This window comes from Apteryx mantelli, chromosome Z (assembly GCF_036417845.1).
Source record: "Apteryx mantelli isolate bAptMan1 chromosome Z, bAptMan1.hap1, whole genome shotgun sequence".
Lineage (NCBI taxonomy): Eukaryota > Metazoa > Chordata > Aves > Apterygiformes > Apterygidae > Apteryx > Apteryx mantelli.
In genome coordinates this window covers 45,949,214-45,968,317 of record NC_090020.1, presented here as the reverse complement: position 1 = coordinate 45,968,317, position 19,104 = coordinate 45,949,214, and the positions used below count along the sequence as shown (strand labels likewise).

Genomic DNA, 19,104 nt, shown 5'->3' with positions numbered 1-19,104 from the left:
ATAGTGTTCTTAAGATTTGTCAGATTTGTCACTTTTTATTAGAAGTTGAATAGTTTCAGAACAAATATTGTACATATCTTTTCAGACACCTGGGCTACACACAAGGTCAGGAAGTAGCCTTTCAACTTCTAGGTGAAAAGAGAAATAATCTGTTCTTATTATTTCTAACAGAATTTTCTCTTTTTTAAAATGTATTTTGATTAATTCTTTCCATTTCAAAATTCAAGCTGTTTTAAGATAGTGAAGCTCAGTGAAACTAGAGAACCTAAGTTCTATACTTGTTTGGTAGTTAGGCAGAAGAGTTTTAAACTATACATACATAAATCCTGTGTGATCAGAACAATCCTGTTATCCAATGTGATATTCAGCTTCCTTGAACTTATTTTGGAAGCTTTCCAGTGAATTGTCTCCCTTTGAAAGAAATAACATAACTCCAGAAAAATCTTTCTATATTCAGCCATTACAACAGTTTGAAATAATATTCACATTGTTTCCTTCATTGGGCCTGGAGAAGCTGGTCCCAAAAGTGCCTACAGAGTATCCCAGCTTTGGAGAGGTAGGATGGATCAGAAGAAGAAAAGAACTATTGATAGCTTTTAACTGGTCATCATCTTATCTAGTAACCCAACAAATCCAGAACCCAGTAATAATATTGTCTTGCATGTTTGATTTTTACACGCAATTCAGACACACCCGAAATTCAGATCACTGCCTCCCTGGGTTAAAACTATAAATAAATTTATCTTTTTTGGTTTTCTAATTAAAGTGCTTTGCAATTAAAGGTGCTGTTTAATATTCAGTTTAAACCAACACAAACATCCCTCATTCCTGTAGTCACCCTTACGCTAGCACTAGCATTTCTGCAATCAAAAGGACAGTCAGATTCAGGAACCTATCTGGCTGATTTTTTTTTTCTTTTGCCTTAGATCTCTCTTTGCTGCCTTGATCGGTTGCCTTATTGTCTGACCATGCACCATCCTGACCTCTAGCGCTGCAGCACAAGACAGGTAGTAGGAATTCATGAATGGAACAAACAGAAAGACTGATTCTGTTAGCACCAGTGCAGACCTAGGTAACCTTAAATCACACCCTTAAAGACCTGACTTCCCACTCTGTATTAGCTATATTTCAGTAAACCTTAATTAAGTTTCACCCTGTTGAAATTCTGTAAAGATAGAGAGACTAGTCCTTAAATACCAGTTAAAATATTGGTTAACATTAACACTGGTAGAAATAAAATACACAAAAAGAAAGCAGGAAGTATCCTAAAAAACAGGAAAAGAGACTTGTTCTGTCAAGAAACATAACTAGCCAAAGATTTGCTGCCTCAGCTTAACTGTGAAAGCAATTCTGGAATAAGGCTATGCTTTCTCATCTAAGACACTTTTTTTGGAGACTATCACTAGCAATTCATCTGTGATGACAGTAAAAAGAGAGGTTCTTCCTGCTAAGTGAGAAGAACTTCAAAACCACTAGTTCATTATCATACAAGATTCACCAGTGTCCTCTGTCGAAAAATTATGAAAAGATTTAGCAAATGTCACAAAAATAACTGAAAGCTTATTGCTATATTATTTAGCAAAGGATAGTGGCAGATTGTTTATGGTTTCTAAAAACAGAAACTAATGCCACTTGATTTTTAACTACAAAAGAGTTTTCAAATATTTACCTTTTAGTTTAGTGCTGATATAACTGAAGTAACACTTTAAATTTACTTCAAATCCTAACAAAGATCTTGATTTAAAACCACAAAGTGAAATTCCAAAATTACCTCCACATGCTGTGTACCACAAAGTACTCAGATTACTAAACTAATACTCTGCTGTATAATTTATACCTAACAAAACGTACTAAGAAAAGAACAAATACATTAATTATATTTTGTCATTATGATTTACCAAATTATATGTCATATGCTTTCATCAAGTTAAGGCAACTAACGTGTCCACTGTCTTGGTGTCAATGAATTTCAACAATAGCAAAGAGGAGGAGTCTTTAATTTGTAGGACACACATAAACTGCATATTAAATAAAAAGGAATAGGCACAATATAACACAAAACACCAAAATACTCCATGGGTCTCCATAACTCAGCCTCAGTGTTCTTGTCCTACAGTTTAAATGCCTAAGTAAGAATATTCTTTTAATGGTTATCTGTAATTCTATCACAAATCATCAATCCATTCCAAAGTATTCTCATGAAAGCTCATAAGTGTTGTGACACTTGTTGAATGTACTTTCTCCCACTGTTCTGCGCTTTTTTGGCACATAGTTAAAACCCTTCTTATCCAGTTGACACATACCAAGATAAAACTTCATCTAAAGGGCAGCAAGGGTTTTCTAGGCTTCCTGAAAGTACAGCAACCATGAGCTGCTAAAACCATTGCACCAAACAAAATTTTCTAAAACCTATCTGATCTGAAGTCTTCTTTACCAGTCTTCACTGAGCAATGTCTTCAAGACCATTATTGGTCTTCCCATCTGAACAGACTGGCATTAACGTGCTGAGCAAGGCCCTCATAAAAACGTCTTAATTTATTTTTCATCATGGAAAAGTTTTGGGTCTATGCCTGATTACCCCAAATTTTCTGTCATTAAGAGGTCCCATCTGTTGTAGAGGCTCCAATTTTTGTAGAGATCTTACACCTGATCTATATATGCACACTAACATGCTCCTATTCAGTTGCTACAATACTTTATCAAGCTGTTCCATCTCCATTTTTTCTCTGTCCCTTAAGTAAGCTCTGCAATTTCTGCCATTGCCTTCTAGCAGTAAAATGTACAAAGTTATGAAATGCAAAATTAAATAGCAAACTCCTCCAAAATGATTTCCCTTCTGAAAATCAGGTCTTGGTCCAAATAATTATGGCTACAGAGATTCATACCTTCAGCATGTGACCTGTATGAAATGACTTTTGTTGATTTGAACTGTTTCCTTCTGTGATGATAAGCATGAGCAGGCACATCAGCTGTAGGTCTTACAAATGCAAGAATAAAATGATGGAATGTGAATTTTAGTACACAAATCCAACACCTGTGTTACTGTCATCACCACAGGGAATGGCAATTGAGTCCTGTAAGTATCTTGCTGACACTGGCAATGTGGTCATGGAAGTTGACATAGTCATGTTGACAGGCATGTGATTACCTGTGATGCAGTTAGAATGCCATAAGGAAAAAGCAGTAGAAGCCAATCCTCTCCCTGTTCCCTCCAGCAGAGAGAACAGTGAGAGATAATTTCCTCCCCATCATTCACACACTTTTCCTCATAGGAAAAAGAAAGAGATGAAAAAGCTAAGGAGCTAATTAATCATTGACTAAAGAAATGCAACATCAACAACAGAAAAGCCAAGATACAGTGTCAAGGTGTTATCATAACCACTTAAGTGATTCCTGTTTAATGCCACTTGATAATGAACTGTCTAAAGCCACTGAAGTTGAGGAGAGTTGAAGTACTTGATAATACACATTTTTATTAGGAGTTATTTCCAGTCTTTTATGCTGGGGAGGTGGAATACATTACACTTATTATTAAATCTTTATATCACAGAGTGATATTTTCTCAAAAATCTCAGTACAGTTCTTTATTTAGCCTGATTCTTTAAAAAAATAAAAGACTGCATTCAGAGGCTTCATGTGTGTCATATCATCCTGTTCTGTAGTTCTCAAATATACTGGCAAACATCAATCAATCTGACAGAGAAACAAAAATAACAGAGACATTATGGTCCTACAAAATTAATGAAAATGAGCGGCCAGATAGAAGACAGACAGCTGATCAATGCCCTTCTGATGGAGAAGTTCCAGGTTGAGCTTAACTCCTATTTAAACATCTAAGGTTTCCTAAGGAAAAGATAGGCTAATAAATGCCAAAGCCGGGGAAAATGGTGCTTATCCTTTACTAAATTACAGGGAATCAAAGAAGAAGGAGCAAACTGATAGCAAAATAAGACTTGCTTATTCTGCCAACAGAACAGCCCCTCTTTCTCTGCATCCTCCTAGCTTTCCCTTCCTGCTTTCAAACTAAAACTCTGAAACTATCACTATAGGACATCATGCTGCAAAATCCTTGCCTTCTGTGTCTCCCACAGGAACTGTGGGGCCCTCCTTATCAGAACTTTATAAATCTTGCTAAAATCTTTCTTTGATTTGCTTTCTGAATAGTGAAATGACACGGTGGAATAAGGCAATGGAGTACTGTGCCTCTGTACAATGTAGATACCTACAAGAGTTATACAAACCTGTCACAACCTGTTACAACATGCAGCAGATGTCCATAGATTTTTTTTTTACTAACACTTTAACAGGTTACCAAGTTCTTGTGCAGGAGTGTTCCTGCACAGTAGCCTTTAGTAGGGCAAGTTATCTCCCTGCTGACAGGGAGATGTGGCAACTCAAGCAAAACACAAAAAGGGGCCAGTGGGAGGAAGTTGTAAGGTTCTTTATGGGGAAATGTCTATTTTTTTCTGTTTTCTGACATATAACAACCTAATATTCTCATCTTGTTAGTATTATTTTAACAATCTGTACTGTTTTGTATGTTATTGTTCTAAGTGTCCACTGCATTATGCTGCACACATATATATATGCGCACATATTTACAACAAAAGCTTCTGCTGAAATTTCAGCCAGTTAAGAAGCATTACAGCTGCCACTGCCTCCTTCAACAACAAACAGCCTAGAGCAGTAGCCAGTGACTGCAGAAAGCACTCCCTTTCTTTGGGGGTATGGGGACAGGTGGGGACACGCTTTCCATCCTCTTGGTTAGTCTAATATTCTGTTTGGTTTGTTCACTTAGAATCAGTCTTCAGTACAATTGTGAGATGGGCAGGATAAAAGGTAGCTATTCCAGTTTTTTTAGGCAGATTTTGGAAAGCAAAAAGGATTAGCTTGGTTTGAAGAAATGTAATCAGTGAAATCTGTACTTCTGAGATGTTTGTTAGTTTTTGTCAATTTTTGATTATCTTCTTTTACAATTGTGTGGTCTTTTTAGCGCAGGCCTAATCATACACTTTGTATTTGTTTTGTACAGAGCCTCACATATTAATGACAATTTTCCACAACCTTCTTGCCTATAGATTGCTTACAGTGAAAAGCAGTAACCAAGATAAAAAGGTATTTCTCACAAAGTGAAGTTGATTTGCAATATTCTTTTCGCAATGTACATTTCAAAAGAACTGAAAAGAGATCAAAGGAAAAAGTAAGAACAAGAATATCATCTGAAAGTATTCCATACTATACTCCTACAGTTTGAAGCTTTGTTTTCAATAGGCAGTAAGCAACAATAGACATAAAATATGCAAATTTTGTTCCATATTGTCAACATTATTCCAAGAAAAGTAAATTTGTAGATATATGCAGTAATTGAATTAGTTTGTATACAAGACATTAAAAACATTGGACATATTCTTAGGGATGTTTGCATTTAAAGTTACAGTGAATTATCTCTTTCTCCAAATAAAGACCTAGACCTTCTGCAGAAATGAACAGTTATTTTCTACCAAGGTGGACCAAGAAATAACATATTCTTATATACTCACATGTATGCCAAGGCATTGCTCCAAAGCATAGCAAAATATTCAGTCCCAAATGTACTTCTGGCCCATCTCGGCTACTGAGCCTACTACTGCATAATGTGACGGAGTTGTGGATACATTCAACTTCTCTTTTGTAACAAATGGTTTAAACCTTGTAGATTCAAAACATGCTTAAGAGCTTATGCTCCACGTAAACGTTTAAGAAGCATCTAAAAAGTATACTCCACAATCCGGTAAGGGAGTCAAGCTCCTTAAAATCACTATATAGCAATGATACATATCTCCAGTACATTTAACCTTTATGTGAATTTAGATGACTGTGATATTTGACCCACTTTTATACTCTAAGGGCTAAGTCAGATAGTCAAGATTATATTGTTAATATTCCATGGACAAACACAAGCTAAGCTTGGTTTACCACACTTACATCTGCTACTAGACTTACAATGATAACACAGACTTACTAAAGTAGATAGTACTAATTTCACACTTGTAACTGTCATTTTTAACAAGTACGACATTTGCTGCTGATAAACATTTTTGTAACTATCTGCTTTTTAATATTCATTAAATATTAATTAAAAATCCAAATTGATATTTCTATGTGATTTCTTATAATGTACCCGAGACATTGCTCTTTACTTTGATGTTGCTAATACAGAATATTATCTCCACCTATTAGTTGTTGCTTTATTCCCTTTAAACTATGCTTGCACTTAAAGATTTGCAATTCCCAGAACGGTTTCCCAGTTGCAGATAATTCTGAGAATTCTTCCTTCTTCAACACAATAGAAATTAATACTTTGTATCTGGTGGTTTTTTCCCGCTATTCCAACGTCTAATCAAAAGTTAATAATGTAGTCTTTATCTTTCACTAAATATTGCCTTTCTGTTGTGCTTTCTAGAGATGATGCTTATTACCTGCATTTAGAGGTGCAGGCGACTGATTATTTCTATTTTGGAGATGTAACCCTAGCTCTGATCATTATTTTTCCTGAGAATTGAATGACACCGGAAAAGCCCCCCAAAAGTTTTGTTCTGTGAGGTTCAGATATTCTTTCCTCAGTTCAGTCTATGCTCAGTTCTTAAAGCTATTGCTGCCTTCTTTACAACAAAGACTTTTGTCTCCTTTGTGCTCCATCTTTGCTCTGTGAATACTGAAAGAATTCCCTTTTATTTTGAGAATAAAATATATGTATAGCAGACATATTGTACATTTTTTCTTGTATTTTATTCTATTATTATATTTTTTACAGAATGTCCATATAATTAAACACATGACTCAGTACACAAATGAAAAATACATATCCAATAGACTCTAGTAAAGAAAGAAGACATTTTTTCACTTTGTAAAAATAAATTCATATGTTGTATAACGATTAGATACGTCATTAATGAACTGGCTTGTCCAGCAACAAATATTTTTTTATTTAAAAATTTGTGTTGAGTGTTCCTTGCCATAGAATGACATACCATTACTCTGTAAAAACCTTAGTATGCTTTCATGTGGGTTCACACACATTCAGCCAGACTCCAGACTTACGGACATGTGGCTTGTCCTGGCTTTCTTTCAGATATTTGAATATAACTTTCTGATTTTTGTCATGCTGTGCTCTTTAAATCTCTAAAGATCTCTGCTAGACCAATTCAGACTAATTCTAAAGCCATCAAAGTTTTAAAAAAAATATATACATACTAATGATGTGCTTAAAATCAGTAAGATTCTAGTCTTAGATTCAATCAAATGATCAAATGCAGTGTTCAAAAGTTATATAACAAGAACAAGCAAAGAAATTTGATGGAGTTGAAAGCAAAGCCTCATTTTGCTTCACTAATTACTAATATTTTAGAGAAGAATGACCTACCTGTTTGGAACGGTGATTGATTTTTGCAGTTTGAAGCCTTAAACTTGCAAGGACTGGCAAGTACTTCTACATGATACTAATAGTAGGCAATGAAGCACTGCTAAGCTGTTTCCTGGTTGATTTTTCATTTGGATTTAAATAAAAGTGATTGATCTGACATTCAGAAAACATCAAATGAAAATAAAATAGGCAGGCAGGAATATTAGGGTTTGCTCATTTAAAAAAGGGAAGGGGAAGGGAGAGGCAGAGGGAAGCTTGCAATAATTCTAACTGAATCTAGTTACTCCATGAACTACTAATGAAGTATGGCTTTCTACAGATTTGTGTCCTAAATCCTAAACATCTCTTTTCACAATAATCTCATCTTGTTCCCCCTCCATGTCCCCTCTGTTTTTCCTGCTTTTCTTCCCTACAATATTTCCAGTTCACTCTCTTCCTTTCCTCCTCTACCTATGTTTTTTTAGTTACCTTTTCTTCCCACTGTGCCTCCACTTCTGCCCCATGGCTTCCTTTTGGGCAAAGACTGTATAAGCTGTACATGTTCTGAGTAACTCATGTTCTTGGACAAGTCACTAGGTATGCACCTTTGCCACCTACTGTATCCCAGCCACCACTTCTCATTATGTGTCTGGGAAATTAGTTCTTTTTAAGACTCCATCCTGTCAAATGTAATTTACTTCATCCACAGGTTGAAAAGTTACCAGAATGGGGAAGGGAAGAGGGAATGCCTGTTCAGGAAAGCTAAGTTTCTGAATAAAATGAGACTAAGAACTATCCCTCCCTATGTCCATTTCTACCAAATCTACATTATAAGAATAGGTATTTTTAACACTGGTGGAAAAAAGGAAAGGTGTCAGAAAGATCTCAAATCTTGCAGAGAGCTTACGATAAAGGTGAATTCTTCTCACTTAGGCACTTTGTTTCTGTGTATTAAATATATCAAAATGTACTCTCTGTAATTATTACACGTTTCAGGTTCCTCCCATCTTCCCATGTTTTTATAAAACACTCACAAAAAGATAAGTTAGTGTAAAAGGGAGCCTCAGAAAAGATTTCTGATCACCCACAACAGTTTAAGAATGTATAATACCAATACTGAGTTACATTTCCAATAAGAAAAATCTTAGGCAAACTAAAAATGTTCTAGCCCTCCTTACCATGCTCAGGAATAAAAGTATCCTTCGAACACAGTATGTTGTGGTTTTAAGCAACTGTCTCTTTTCTTATTTTGCAACTGTTGCTAATAAGGTTGTACATTAATGTATAAACATTTAGTTTAAGAAGCAGGTGAGAAATGTTCTTACTTGAAGATGAACTGTAAAGGTTGCCAAATTTCTATGTTCCATACAAAATATCTGAGACTAGTTATTGTTTTCAAATAAGTGACTATTGATCGCTTATTGTCCAAACCAATGATAATGGTTTTACATCATGATGATACACTTATATTACCCCAATTGAAATATTTTGTCCCTACAAACTGAAGAAAAAGAGGCTATATATATTTATATATCTTAAAATAGAAATACTGTCTCCTAATTTCATGATTTAAGATTCGTTAAATTGGTATGGAAACATAAACATTTGTCAGTAAAAACTTTCATAAAAGTTTTTTACAATACTATTGTCTACAATAATTCCAGCTTTATAAACTCTTATGAGTTAGCATGCAGTTAAGAGAATTATAAAAGTTGTACCTGTCTAACATTTTTGCTGTTTTCTTCCCTGTTTGGATGGTAGATCCTTTCAGGTACAGAGTTTACTTGACTGCACAGTTTCTTAATAGCCAGAGATAAAGTTTCCATAGTCTGTAGTGAAAAATGTAATTTAGATACCATCAGCCTGGTCAGTAAGAAAATAACTACGGAGAAACTAGTTTCCTCTGTTTGCTATTAGAGGCTAGATCCAGAAAACAAATTTGGCATCTAAAGGAGGGCTTAGACAGACTTTAGGTGGCCAAATCTGAAACTGAGGTCTAAAAAAAACTCACTCAGAAACTGCCTATGGCTTAAGACACACCTTTATTTAAGATGAAACTTCTTTATGACTTTATATGACTGCAGTTCTGCTCCTGCACTTCCTTGGTTTGTCCCAGGCTCAGTACCCAGGTTCCCACCTAACCCTAAACGGGTAGAAAAAGCACATGTGTAACTCTCAAGATATACCAAGAAGATTGCATCCCTCACAAAAATGCAGTTAATTTTAAAAAATGCACTTAATGAAAAAAAAGGGGATGTTAGAAACATTGCTATGTCCACCTTTTATATTGTAGCCTAGTGCATAGGTTACTGGCATGGCAAGTGGAAGACCAAGGTTCAAAGAGTGTATTCTGACAAGTACCTAAGTGTTTTGGTATATAAAATATGTGCGTATACACATGTACACGATATTGACATATATGTGGCATATGTACACACACAAATATATATTTATACATACGTTTTTATTTATAGCTACATTTACACACAGATATGGATACATAGCCATAAGTAAACATGGCTAGGTCATAAAAGTGGTCAGCACCACCATTTCTTCCATTATCCACACTTCAGAAGTGGAAACATAAATTATTTATTTGAAAAATAAACTGTGAACATCTATACTCAAGAGAGGGTTCAAACTTACAGAGCCTGAGTAGATGAAAATACACATTTCCAGTCCCTGATTAACATGCCTAAAGCCTGGGAAAGGGCTGGGTTTTAGACACAGGACTGTCTTCAGTGTTTCCTATTGATTGTCATAGACAGCTCTTTGAACAGCTCTGGGTTTTCAAGTTATATTTCTGAAGCTAATATTTCACCTCATCCCTTATACAACATAATTCAGGCATCTAACAAGGGACTCTGAACTCTACTTGATGAAAATTTTTTTGGATCTGGCACTACATCTCCAGGTGAATCTGAACTCTGCATTGATTTTAATACTGCATAGCACTGATATTCTTTTTCCATTCAGTGTGGAAAAACAAAGCAGATACTACTGGTCCTAGATTATATTGATGCTAGATTAAACATTTTAGTATTAGACCACATTAGCGGAGTCCCTTATTCCACTGAAAATATATTCTTATTTATGAGCTATTAATCATTAGAATACTACAGTGTATCTAATGTAAATACAACATCTAACAATATCTAATATTAAGTGTAATCTTGCAAAAATCTCACACCACAAGAATAGCAAGGTTTGCAAAAACAAATACTCAGAAAATGCCAAGATGTTGCCCAGAAAACCTTAAATTGTCCCCTCACTCATCTATACATTAGGAGACAGTTCTAAAGTATGAGATCATATACTACTTTCCACATGATCCCTGATTCTTTAAGGGCACTCAGTGGACTGCAGTTACTGAAGTGATTACTTTCAGTACATAGTTTTACCCTCATCATAAGTTGTGACCTCTCATATTACTTGATATACACCATCCAAACAGTGAACTGACAATAGGATCATTAATTTCCTTTGTTTTTAATGGTGTTTTAAGAAATCTTAGTTTATTACAAACATTAATGATTTTGTCTGTACAAAATCCTTGTGAGGAAAGTCTAAGGTCATTGCTTTCATTGGCCTCAGTTGCAAATGTGATCTGCACATTTCTGCAGTTTAGATCACATATGTCTCAGAACAGGAACCTAGAAAACAAAGAATCCCTACTAGCTTTCTGTGCATATTTTGGTTTGTGTGACTTGATATCACCCTTTAACAAAGATGAGAACAGAATCTGCTTGTCTAAGGCAACATTTGTTGCCTCAGCCATCTGACCATTGCTGCCTGCAGAACTCGTCTCATTCATCAAGCAGCTTCTGACTTTTTTAACAAGAGAAACAGATAGCTGCTTTGTTAACAATCCTGCTTTTTTCCTCTAGGCACCACATCCCCCATTCAATGAATGGGCCAAATATTCCACATAGAAAGAGCAAAAATAATATGACTGATTATACAATTAATATTTACTATAAGCAAAAGCATAACAAGATGAACAGAAGCTTCATAGTCAACCCTAAGAATACCATACAGTAAATCCTAATGCCATTTTAGTAAATGTAGTGTTGTTTTGTTGTAGATTTCCTTCTTAAGGAAAAGGAATTTAGAAATGACATCTTACACAGGTTACTGCAAAGTTTGACTTTTGGATTCAAAAGTATCTAAATGCCACTAACAAAGTAATAAATGGGAAAAGTAGCTTTTTATTTTCTATGTGGATCTGCCACTAGAGGGGGAATAGAACAAGTGTGAAAAGGTAAAATCAATGTGTTTACAGCTCTTTGCTAAACCACACACCAGTGTTAGGTTTCAGAGCTCCTGTGTTTTGTTGCAGATTCTGTAGGCGACCCTTCTGCATCTTTCCTCTCTCTTGTCTGTCATCCACCACTGTGCCTTCCCTTCCAACGTCATTCATTTCCCTAATCTATTTCATCTCTCCTTCCTCTGTTCCTGGTTCCTGTCCCTTTCTGTTCCCATGATAACCCTCATCTTTTTGTCCTTCCCCAAGTTGTTCCCTGTGTTGTCCTCACTGCTCAGTTTCTCTTCTCCTCAGCCTCTGCTTCTCACTCCTCTGCATTAAAAAAGTCAGTCTTCCTGAACTTAAATGCAGTCAATATGGGGTGCACAATGCACTTGGGAAGCAGTTTCTGCTCTCAGCATTTCACACCACAGTGGCTCATAACATCTAAACCCAGCAACTGCAAGAGTCCTATACAGCCTTTGAAATCCCAGAATTAAACACTTAACTTTTTTGGAGGGTGGAAGGAGGGAAGGGAGAAGGTATTAATAATCAAGCCCTCAAGTAAGTGTAAGATACTGGAACAAACTCCAAACACGGAAATCTTAGCAAAGATATAAGCTTCCTGGCTCCTACAAACTTGACAGAACTTCACTGGCCAAATGTTTTTGAGTACTACAGTTTAAACGCTTCTAGGGGAATTTTCATGGAACAAGAAAAAAAAAGCAGTGACCCTAACACATACATCCCTGCTTCATTGGGATGCCAGAGCTTCCCAGAGAAAGTTATTAGAAAAGAATGATACAGACACTGGTAGAATATGCTATCTCTATTTCCATAGTTCTTAATAACAACAAATGCTTCTTAACTAAATATTTGCCCAAAATATCAGTCAGAAGCAAACACCAGGCATGAAAAATTTCAGACCTGAGCAGATGAAGTCTGTGAAAATTAAGAGCCAAATATTACAATGGAGGAGTGGGTAACCTGAATGATAGGTTGCTAGCCGGCCTGCCTGCAACAGCTGCGACCCCTTGCTATGAGTACCCGAGGTGCCTTTCAGGAATACTGCTTATCCAGGTGTGCAAAAGACTGACCCAAAGCAGAGGTTGACGGCAACTCACAAGTACGTTCAGTATCGTCAGAGGGGGGCCAGAGCAGCTGTGAAAGGTGAGACCCGCGAGCAGACAGGTCTTGGCCAGCCGACCCGGCGACGGTGGGCCCCACTCCCCGCTAGGCCCGGGCTGCGGCCGGTGGCGCAGGAGACCCGGGGGCGCCTCCCCTCTTCCTCGCCCGCCGTCCCAGCCGGGCGAGGGGCGCCGGGGCAAGGCCTGCGGAGGGCAGCGGGGGGCCGGGGCAGCCCTCTTACTTCTCTTTACCGCCTCTTCGCTCCGCGCGGCGCCGGCTGCCGCACGCCGCCTGCCTCGGCCGGTCTCCAGCGCGCGGGCGACCCTTGCGGGCGACCGTTAGCGGCACCTCCGAGCCGCCGCCGCCCGCAGGGCACGCGACTCGCTCCGCCCCGCCCCGCCGCCAACGGCCGGGGGCGCTCGGGGCAGCCGCTCCGGCACAGCGCGGGGCGCCCCGAGCCTGAAGCAAGGAACGAGGCGGGTGCGCCCCCGCCACCCCAGCCCCGCGGGCGCGGGCTGCCCCCGCCGTGCCGAGCCGAACCGAGACGAGCCGCCGTGGGCGGGGGGGGCGGTGCCGGGAGCGTGTCACGGCCGCGGTACCGCCCAGCCGCCTCGGCGCGCGCGGGGGGCGGAGCGCGCGGCGCCCCGGCGGCGGTCGGGGCCGGCGCTGGCGGGGAGGGGGCTGATTTCCGCGCTGAGCGTTTGCGCGGTGCCGGGCCGCTGTGCTCCAGCGGCGGCGGCGGCGGCAGCGCTCTCGGCGGGAGGCGGAGGTGCCAGACTCCGGCGCCACTTGCCGGCAGCGAGGAGGAGCGGAGCGGCTGGCGAGGCGGCCGGAGGAGGAGGAGGAAGGGAAGGGAAGAGAAGAGAAGGGGGGGAGCAGCAGCGCTGGGTTGGCCCCGCGACGCTGCTGCTGCCACTTCCCTGCTCGGTGCTTGCCAGCCGGGGAACCTGATCCGCTCCCGGAAACTCTCGGCTCGTCTCTCGCGGCGGCGGCGGGCGCCGGCCAGCGCCGTCTGCCCCGGCGCGGGGGGCAACTTCTGGCACTTCTCCGCAGGAGACTTGGGGCTGCCCCGTGCCGGGGGCAGCCGGCGGAGGAGCCCAGGCGGCGCCGGCTGCCGCCGCCCGGCCCGCGAGGAGAACTTTCCCCGCAGAGCCCGGGGCGGCGAGCGGGCCCCAGGAGCGCAGCGCGCGCCGTCAGAGGCGGGCGGTGCGCGGCGGCGGCGGCCGGGCGTGCGGCGGGGCCGGCCGGCGGCCCGCGGAGATGAAGCTGAGCCGGCAGTTCACGGTGTTCGGCAGCGCGATCTTCTGCGTGGTGATCTTCTCTCTCTACCTGATGCTGGACCGGGGCCACTTCGACCACCCGAAGAGCCCGCGGCGGGAGGGCACCTTCCCCAAGGTGAGCGGCGCGGGGGAGGGGCGGCGGGGCCGGGGCCCCCAACGGCCGTGAAGCGGCGGGTGGGCGAGCTCCCGCCGTGTCGCCGGACGACGGGGGAGAGGGTGCTGGGCAGCCGCTTCCCCTTCGGCTGCCCCCGCGGGGGCGTAGGTGCGGGGGGGCGGCGGCGCCGTCCCCCGACGTCCTTCCCGAGGGGGCGAGGCGGGCGGCGCGGCTCGCCGCTCTCCGGGCTCTCCCGCGGGCGGCTGAGGCGGCGGGCGGCGCCGGGGCGGTCGGGTCGTTAGGGCAGGGGACGAAGGTGTCGCCGCCTCTGGGTGGCGCTGCTGCCAGCTCGGCCCGGCCCGGCCGGCGGCGGCGCGGCGGAGCGCGGCGGCTGCGGCGGCCGAGGGGCCCCGCGGGGCGGCGCGGCGCGGAGGCGGGCCGGGCCGGGCCGGGCGCGGGGTTAGCGCGCCGCCCCGCTGCAGGGGAGCGCGGGGAGCCTCGCTGCGGCCCCGGGTCGCCCTGCGCGGGGCTGGCGGGAAGTAGGGGGCCGGCGCAGGGTTTTGCGTTTTGGAAACTGCTACTGAGTGCGAATAGGAGTTGCTACCGAAAACTGAGAACTCGAGGGTAAACCTCAACAATGGCATCAACAGGCGGGTTTAGAGAAATGCTGACTGTATGTTACTGCTCTCATTTTCGCTGAGCATTACTTTGGAGCTGTTACTGGCTCTTATACCTGACTGCACTGTAGGGAAGAAATTTTAAAAGCTGTTTATCATGGTGCAGTTGATATAAGGAATATTTATCTACGGCCAGAAAAAATATTTCAGAAAGCACATAGAATGCTATGGTAGAATACTGATTAATAGTATTAATAGTTTTGTTTTCTTACAGTAGTAGACCAAAATAAGCTACAGAAAATCAAGTGATAAAGGTATAGTTTATTTATGCTTGCACCATATTTATTGTCTTGGGGAAATAAAACAAATGAAAATGTGTATTAGTGCAGCAGTGAGGCTTCAAGTGAGTATAAGAACTCAAAAGGCTTATTTAAAAACTAAATCTTATTTCCCTCATAGAATGTCACTAATTCTTCACTTAACGTGAAAGTAATAATAATTTATACCATTTTTTTTCTGTTTAAGATTAAAAACATTGGCTTGAGTGTAAAGACAGAGCACAGACCTATTCTGCCTTTCTTGCTTCAAGTTACAGTTCAGAGGTTGACCACCAGTTTTCAGAGAAACTAAGAGAATAGGAAAAAGGGTTAGGAGAAGAAATCAAGCCCAGACTACTGCAGCTGTATCTGTTCAATATATAGCTCCAGCAGAAGAATAATACTGTGTGTGGTACTTAAAAAAAAAAAAAAAAAAAAAAAAAAAAAAAGGTGGGGTGCAAGGGAAGGCGTAAATACTGGTTTGGTGATAGGGTCAGTATCTTACATTAGTAAATCATATGTCTTTATTCCATCAGCTGAACTGAATCCAGGCAAAGAATAGAACAGCAAAACTTGTACATGGGTGTCCTCTCTTTTGTTAAATGCCAGGATTTGGTTCAAAACACTTAAGTGAATATAGAAGATGTATTAGAAATTTTTGTTTTCCATTGTTAATATCTTGCCATTGAAAGTCCTGGCAGTGTCCTATACTGCAACATTAGTCCATAGCTTTAACTCTTACCAGACTTTGGCTTGGTACCTTAATCTGATATAACATCTCTTCCTTCTACATGATGAAGCTCACCAAAGACAGATTTTTCACCTTCACCCCCACTCCCTCCTCTTTATCTTCTAGAACAGTCAGTCAGCTGCAAGGAAAGTGGTTCTTTTATTTTTATTTTTTCCTTCCCCTCCCCACTTTCCATATCTAAATTCCTTTGAGTTGTTCCTCCTTACTGGAGAATCTTCTGCTTGTCATTCAGTTTGAGTCCTTCCTTTGGGGTGAATAGTTGCACTTTTCCTTCATATTACTTTATCTTTTCATGAAGCTACATATGAAACTAATTTGATTTTGTCATTTCCTTTTGCTGCCCACAGTGTCCTGAATAGAAATTTTTCACTTTGTTACAACTGCAAAACCTCTGGAACTTAGCAAATGTCTTGAGCCCTGTAACACATTAGTTTAAAGTTAATATGAAAGATAAGGAGTAGAACAGAAGTCACAACCAATATTTGAAAGCAACAGCTTTAATTCTGCCTCAACTGACAAAAAACTTTTTGTCAGTGCAGTGTTGCCAGAATGCAGTGTAGTATAAGTGAAACTAGCCACAGATGTAACAGCTTCAAGCTGTTGTTGTTTATAAAAAAAAAAAACACAACCTATGGCAGCAGTAGATTGCCTGTATCTGTAGATATAAGAAGGCAGTGTTGCTTTGCATGCTCTTATTTTCACAGTTACAAGGGTCAGAATTATTTTCTTAAAAAAAATATATATATTTTTTTCTTTTCCCCTACAAGTTAATGGATAGATCCACTTCATTACTTTTTCTGTTCTGACAATGTGCTAGTCTTTCAACTTTGTTCCTGTGTACAGTCCTTATAACAACATACTTCACATTTCATGTCCTGGAAGTTGGGTGTTTATTAGTTTTCTCCTTCCAGTCTATGTGGCATACACTGAGCTCTGAAAAGAGCTTGTAAGTGCTTGTCTGTCTAGGCTTTGCTATAAATGCAATCAGGATCAGAGTTGGGATTTTTTAGCTCTCAGTGCCTGGCTGGTCTGCATTCACCTAAAGAATAGTTGTACCTCATACCAGCAGTACAATAAATGGTTAGGATTGGCACTCCAATTCATTTCCAGAATATTTGGTTTCATATCAAGGGGGCATAGTTGAACTTCTGTTTTTCTAGGATTATTCTCTTTTGCTATTGTAGTTGTTAATCTGTACTTGTATGAAATTGCTAAGTCTTGGAATTTTTCCATGGTTTCTTCCAGCCATCTTCTCTTTTCTTGCTCTCAGGGTAGTGTGCATCAGACTCAGGCTTGTGAATCGTCTTCTTTCAGGCTTATCTACCAGTGTGGTCAAGAATTATCCTTCTTGAGCTTGATGTCCAGTCTGAGAGTTCAATTGGTTGTTTAAGAATGCCAACAGAAATGTCCTGTGGAAATAATTTTTGGAGAAAATCCCCCAAGATAGGTAAATATCTGTAGACAGTTGCCTTCATGTATTCTCCAACCAAATATTTTAAGTGCCTTTCACTGCTGTGTTAAAGAGAATCTGTGGTTTGGCTTGGGAGGCAGTGATAATATTGTTAAGTATATAGCCTGTGTCTTTTCAGGTCTTTTTGCAAAAGCTGGCATCAGTTGTCTTAAAGAGAACGTTGTCCACACTATCCATGGTAAGATAGCATTGTGGCAACTGTAGTAGAACTTGAGCTAATGAAGTGATTTATAGTCTTGTAATCATTGGTGTTGATCATCGTTTAAAACATGGTATCAGAAGACCTGCAGGGTGCCATAGAACTGGAGTCGCCATTAATTTAAAAAAATTAGGTACTACAGTACATGGAAGTTAAGATTTATTACCCTCTGTCCTGTAATAGTTATTCTTGCATCAAAATCTATGCTTTCTATCTTTATAGATCCTGCCTGGCTGTCAGATATATGTTATTTCTTAAGATTTCTGGCATATCAGAAGCTCTGTCTTTCTCCCAGAGCTTGTTTCTAGCTATTGTAGGATCTCTTCCTGCTAAAGTATATCATGGACTCTGATACTCTTCTGTGGAGCCTCTCCCTCCATCCTTCACTGTTTTTCTGTGTTCTTTCAGCGTGGCTCTGGGGTGGATCTCTGAAGCTCTTACCGAGAACGTGCCTCAGGACAGGAACGCTCTGAAAGAGCCTCTGGAGCATTGAGCTCAGAATTGCCTCAGAGGGGTCGCCAGCCTTTAGGGAGGACCTGCTCAAGGACTTGCAGGCCTTGATATCTGCTTTGCTTTGCCCTTCTCAGCTTCAGCAGCGTTACTAGAATGGTTACACTTGTTTCTAAACTGAGTAATACTGAATGTGAGGATGATAGCACTGGATCAGACTAAAGGTCCGTTTAGCTTGGTATCCTGTCTCAGGACAGGACACAATGCATGCAGTGACAGGCCCAAGGTGGAGGAATAGCCTTAGATCCTTAGTTAATTATTGTATCAGTTGTCACCATAGATCGTTGTGTAGGATTCCTCAGAGAACTCTCAGGACCATACAGTGGGGAGAGACTTGATGTGGTGGTTAGTCCTGCATTGTCTCATGCGCCCTGAGTTTGAGGCACAAGTGATTCAGGGACTAAACTGATCTTGGTAAATGAAAACTTAATTTAAAACAAGTCTAAAGTGGAATGTCCATAGGTAGCTTATCTTGAAGAACTTGTGTTACTGTATACAGACAAATACTAAATACTGATAAGCACAGATAAATCTATTCTGTATTTTGGACCCAAATAGGAAAAATCATTAACCTAACTTTCCTTGTTTTCTCAGCTAACTTTACTTTGAATTAGAACAGACCCATAAAAGCTATTCATTTACAGAAGTTGGTAAAATATTCTCTTTGAGTTGCATATTCTAATATTTTGTATTTCTTCTGGATTCTAATTTTTGCTTGATTTAACCTGAGCATGCATGAGATACTCTTAGGATGAAGAAAAACATTAAAAATCCAAGTTTTTAATTAAAGAGGAGGATTTTTTTGTGGGAATATCTTGCTTCAGAAATATATGGCCTTTATGTAGTCTTCATATCAAAACTCATGCTCAGTGAAATTTCTGCCTGAGGAAGGCAACACAGCAACACAACACAGCATCCTCTGTCACTGCCTGATAGGTGATGCTTTGGAACTCAGCTTCTTCTTCTAAACACTTTAACACAGCTCACTTTGGCTTTTATGGGAAATATCCCTACAATGTGCAAAGCTGTTTCTGCAAATATATTTTTAAAACTCATCTCTGCCATGATGCCTGTTGATAACGAGAACAGGACCAAGTGATTGCTCTTTTTCAG

At 40.7% G+C, this 19,104-nt stretch overlaps 1 protein-coding gene and 1 long non-coding RNA gene across 5 annotated transcripts in view; one reads left to right on the top strand and one right to left on the bottom strand.

The window, feature by feature from the left end:
* The window catches only part of LOC136995408 (uncharacterized), a 58,590-nt gene extending 45,468 nt beyond the window's left edge, over positions 1-13,122 (bottom strand). Inside the window, exons 1-2 of one of the 2 annotated variants that reach the window (XR_010886996.1) lie at positions 12,722-13,122; positions 9,100-9,210 (exon numbers count right to left, since the gene is read on the bottom strand). This is a non-coding gene — a long non-coding RNA (uncharacterized lncRNA). The remainder of the gene's footprint in view (positions 1-9,099; positions 9,211-12,721) is intronic. The other variant, XR_010886997.1, reaches the window with a different exon arrangement.
* Positions 13,123-13,990: 868 nt separating this feature from the next.
* MAN2A1 (mannosidase alpha class 2A member 1) overlaps positions 13,991-19,104 on the top strand; it is a 130,374-nt gene continuing 125,260 nt past the window's right edge. For all 3 annotated transcript variants that reach the window (XM_067316711.1, XM_067316710.1, XM_067316713.1), the window contains exon 1: positions 13,991-14,147. In XM_067316711.1, coding sequence (XP_067172812.1) covers positions 14,013-14,147 — 135 coding nt within the window. In that variant the 5' untranslated portion in view covers positions 13,991-14,012. The remainder of the gene's footprint in view (positions 14,148-19,104) is intronic.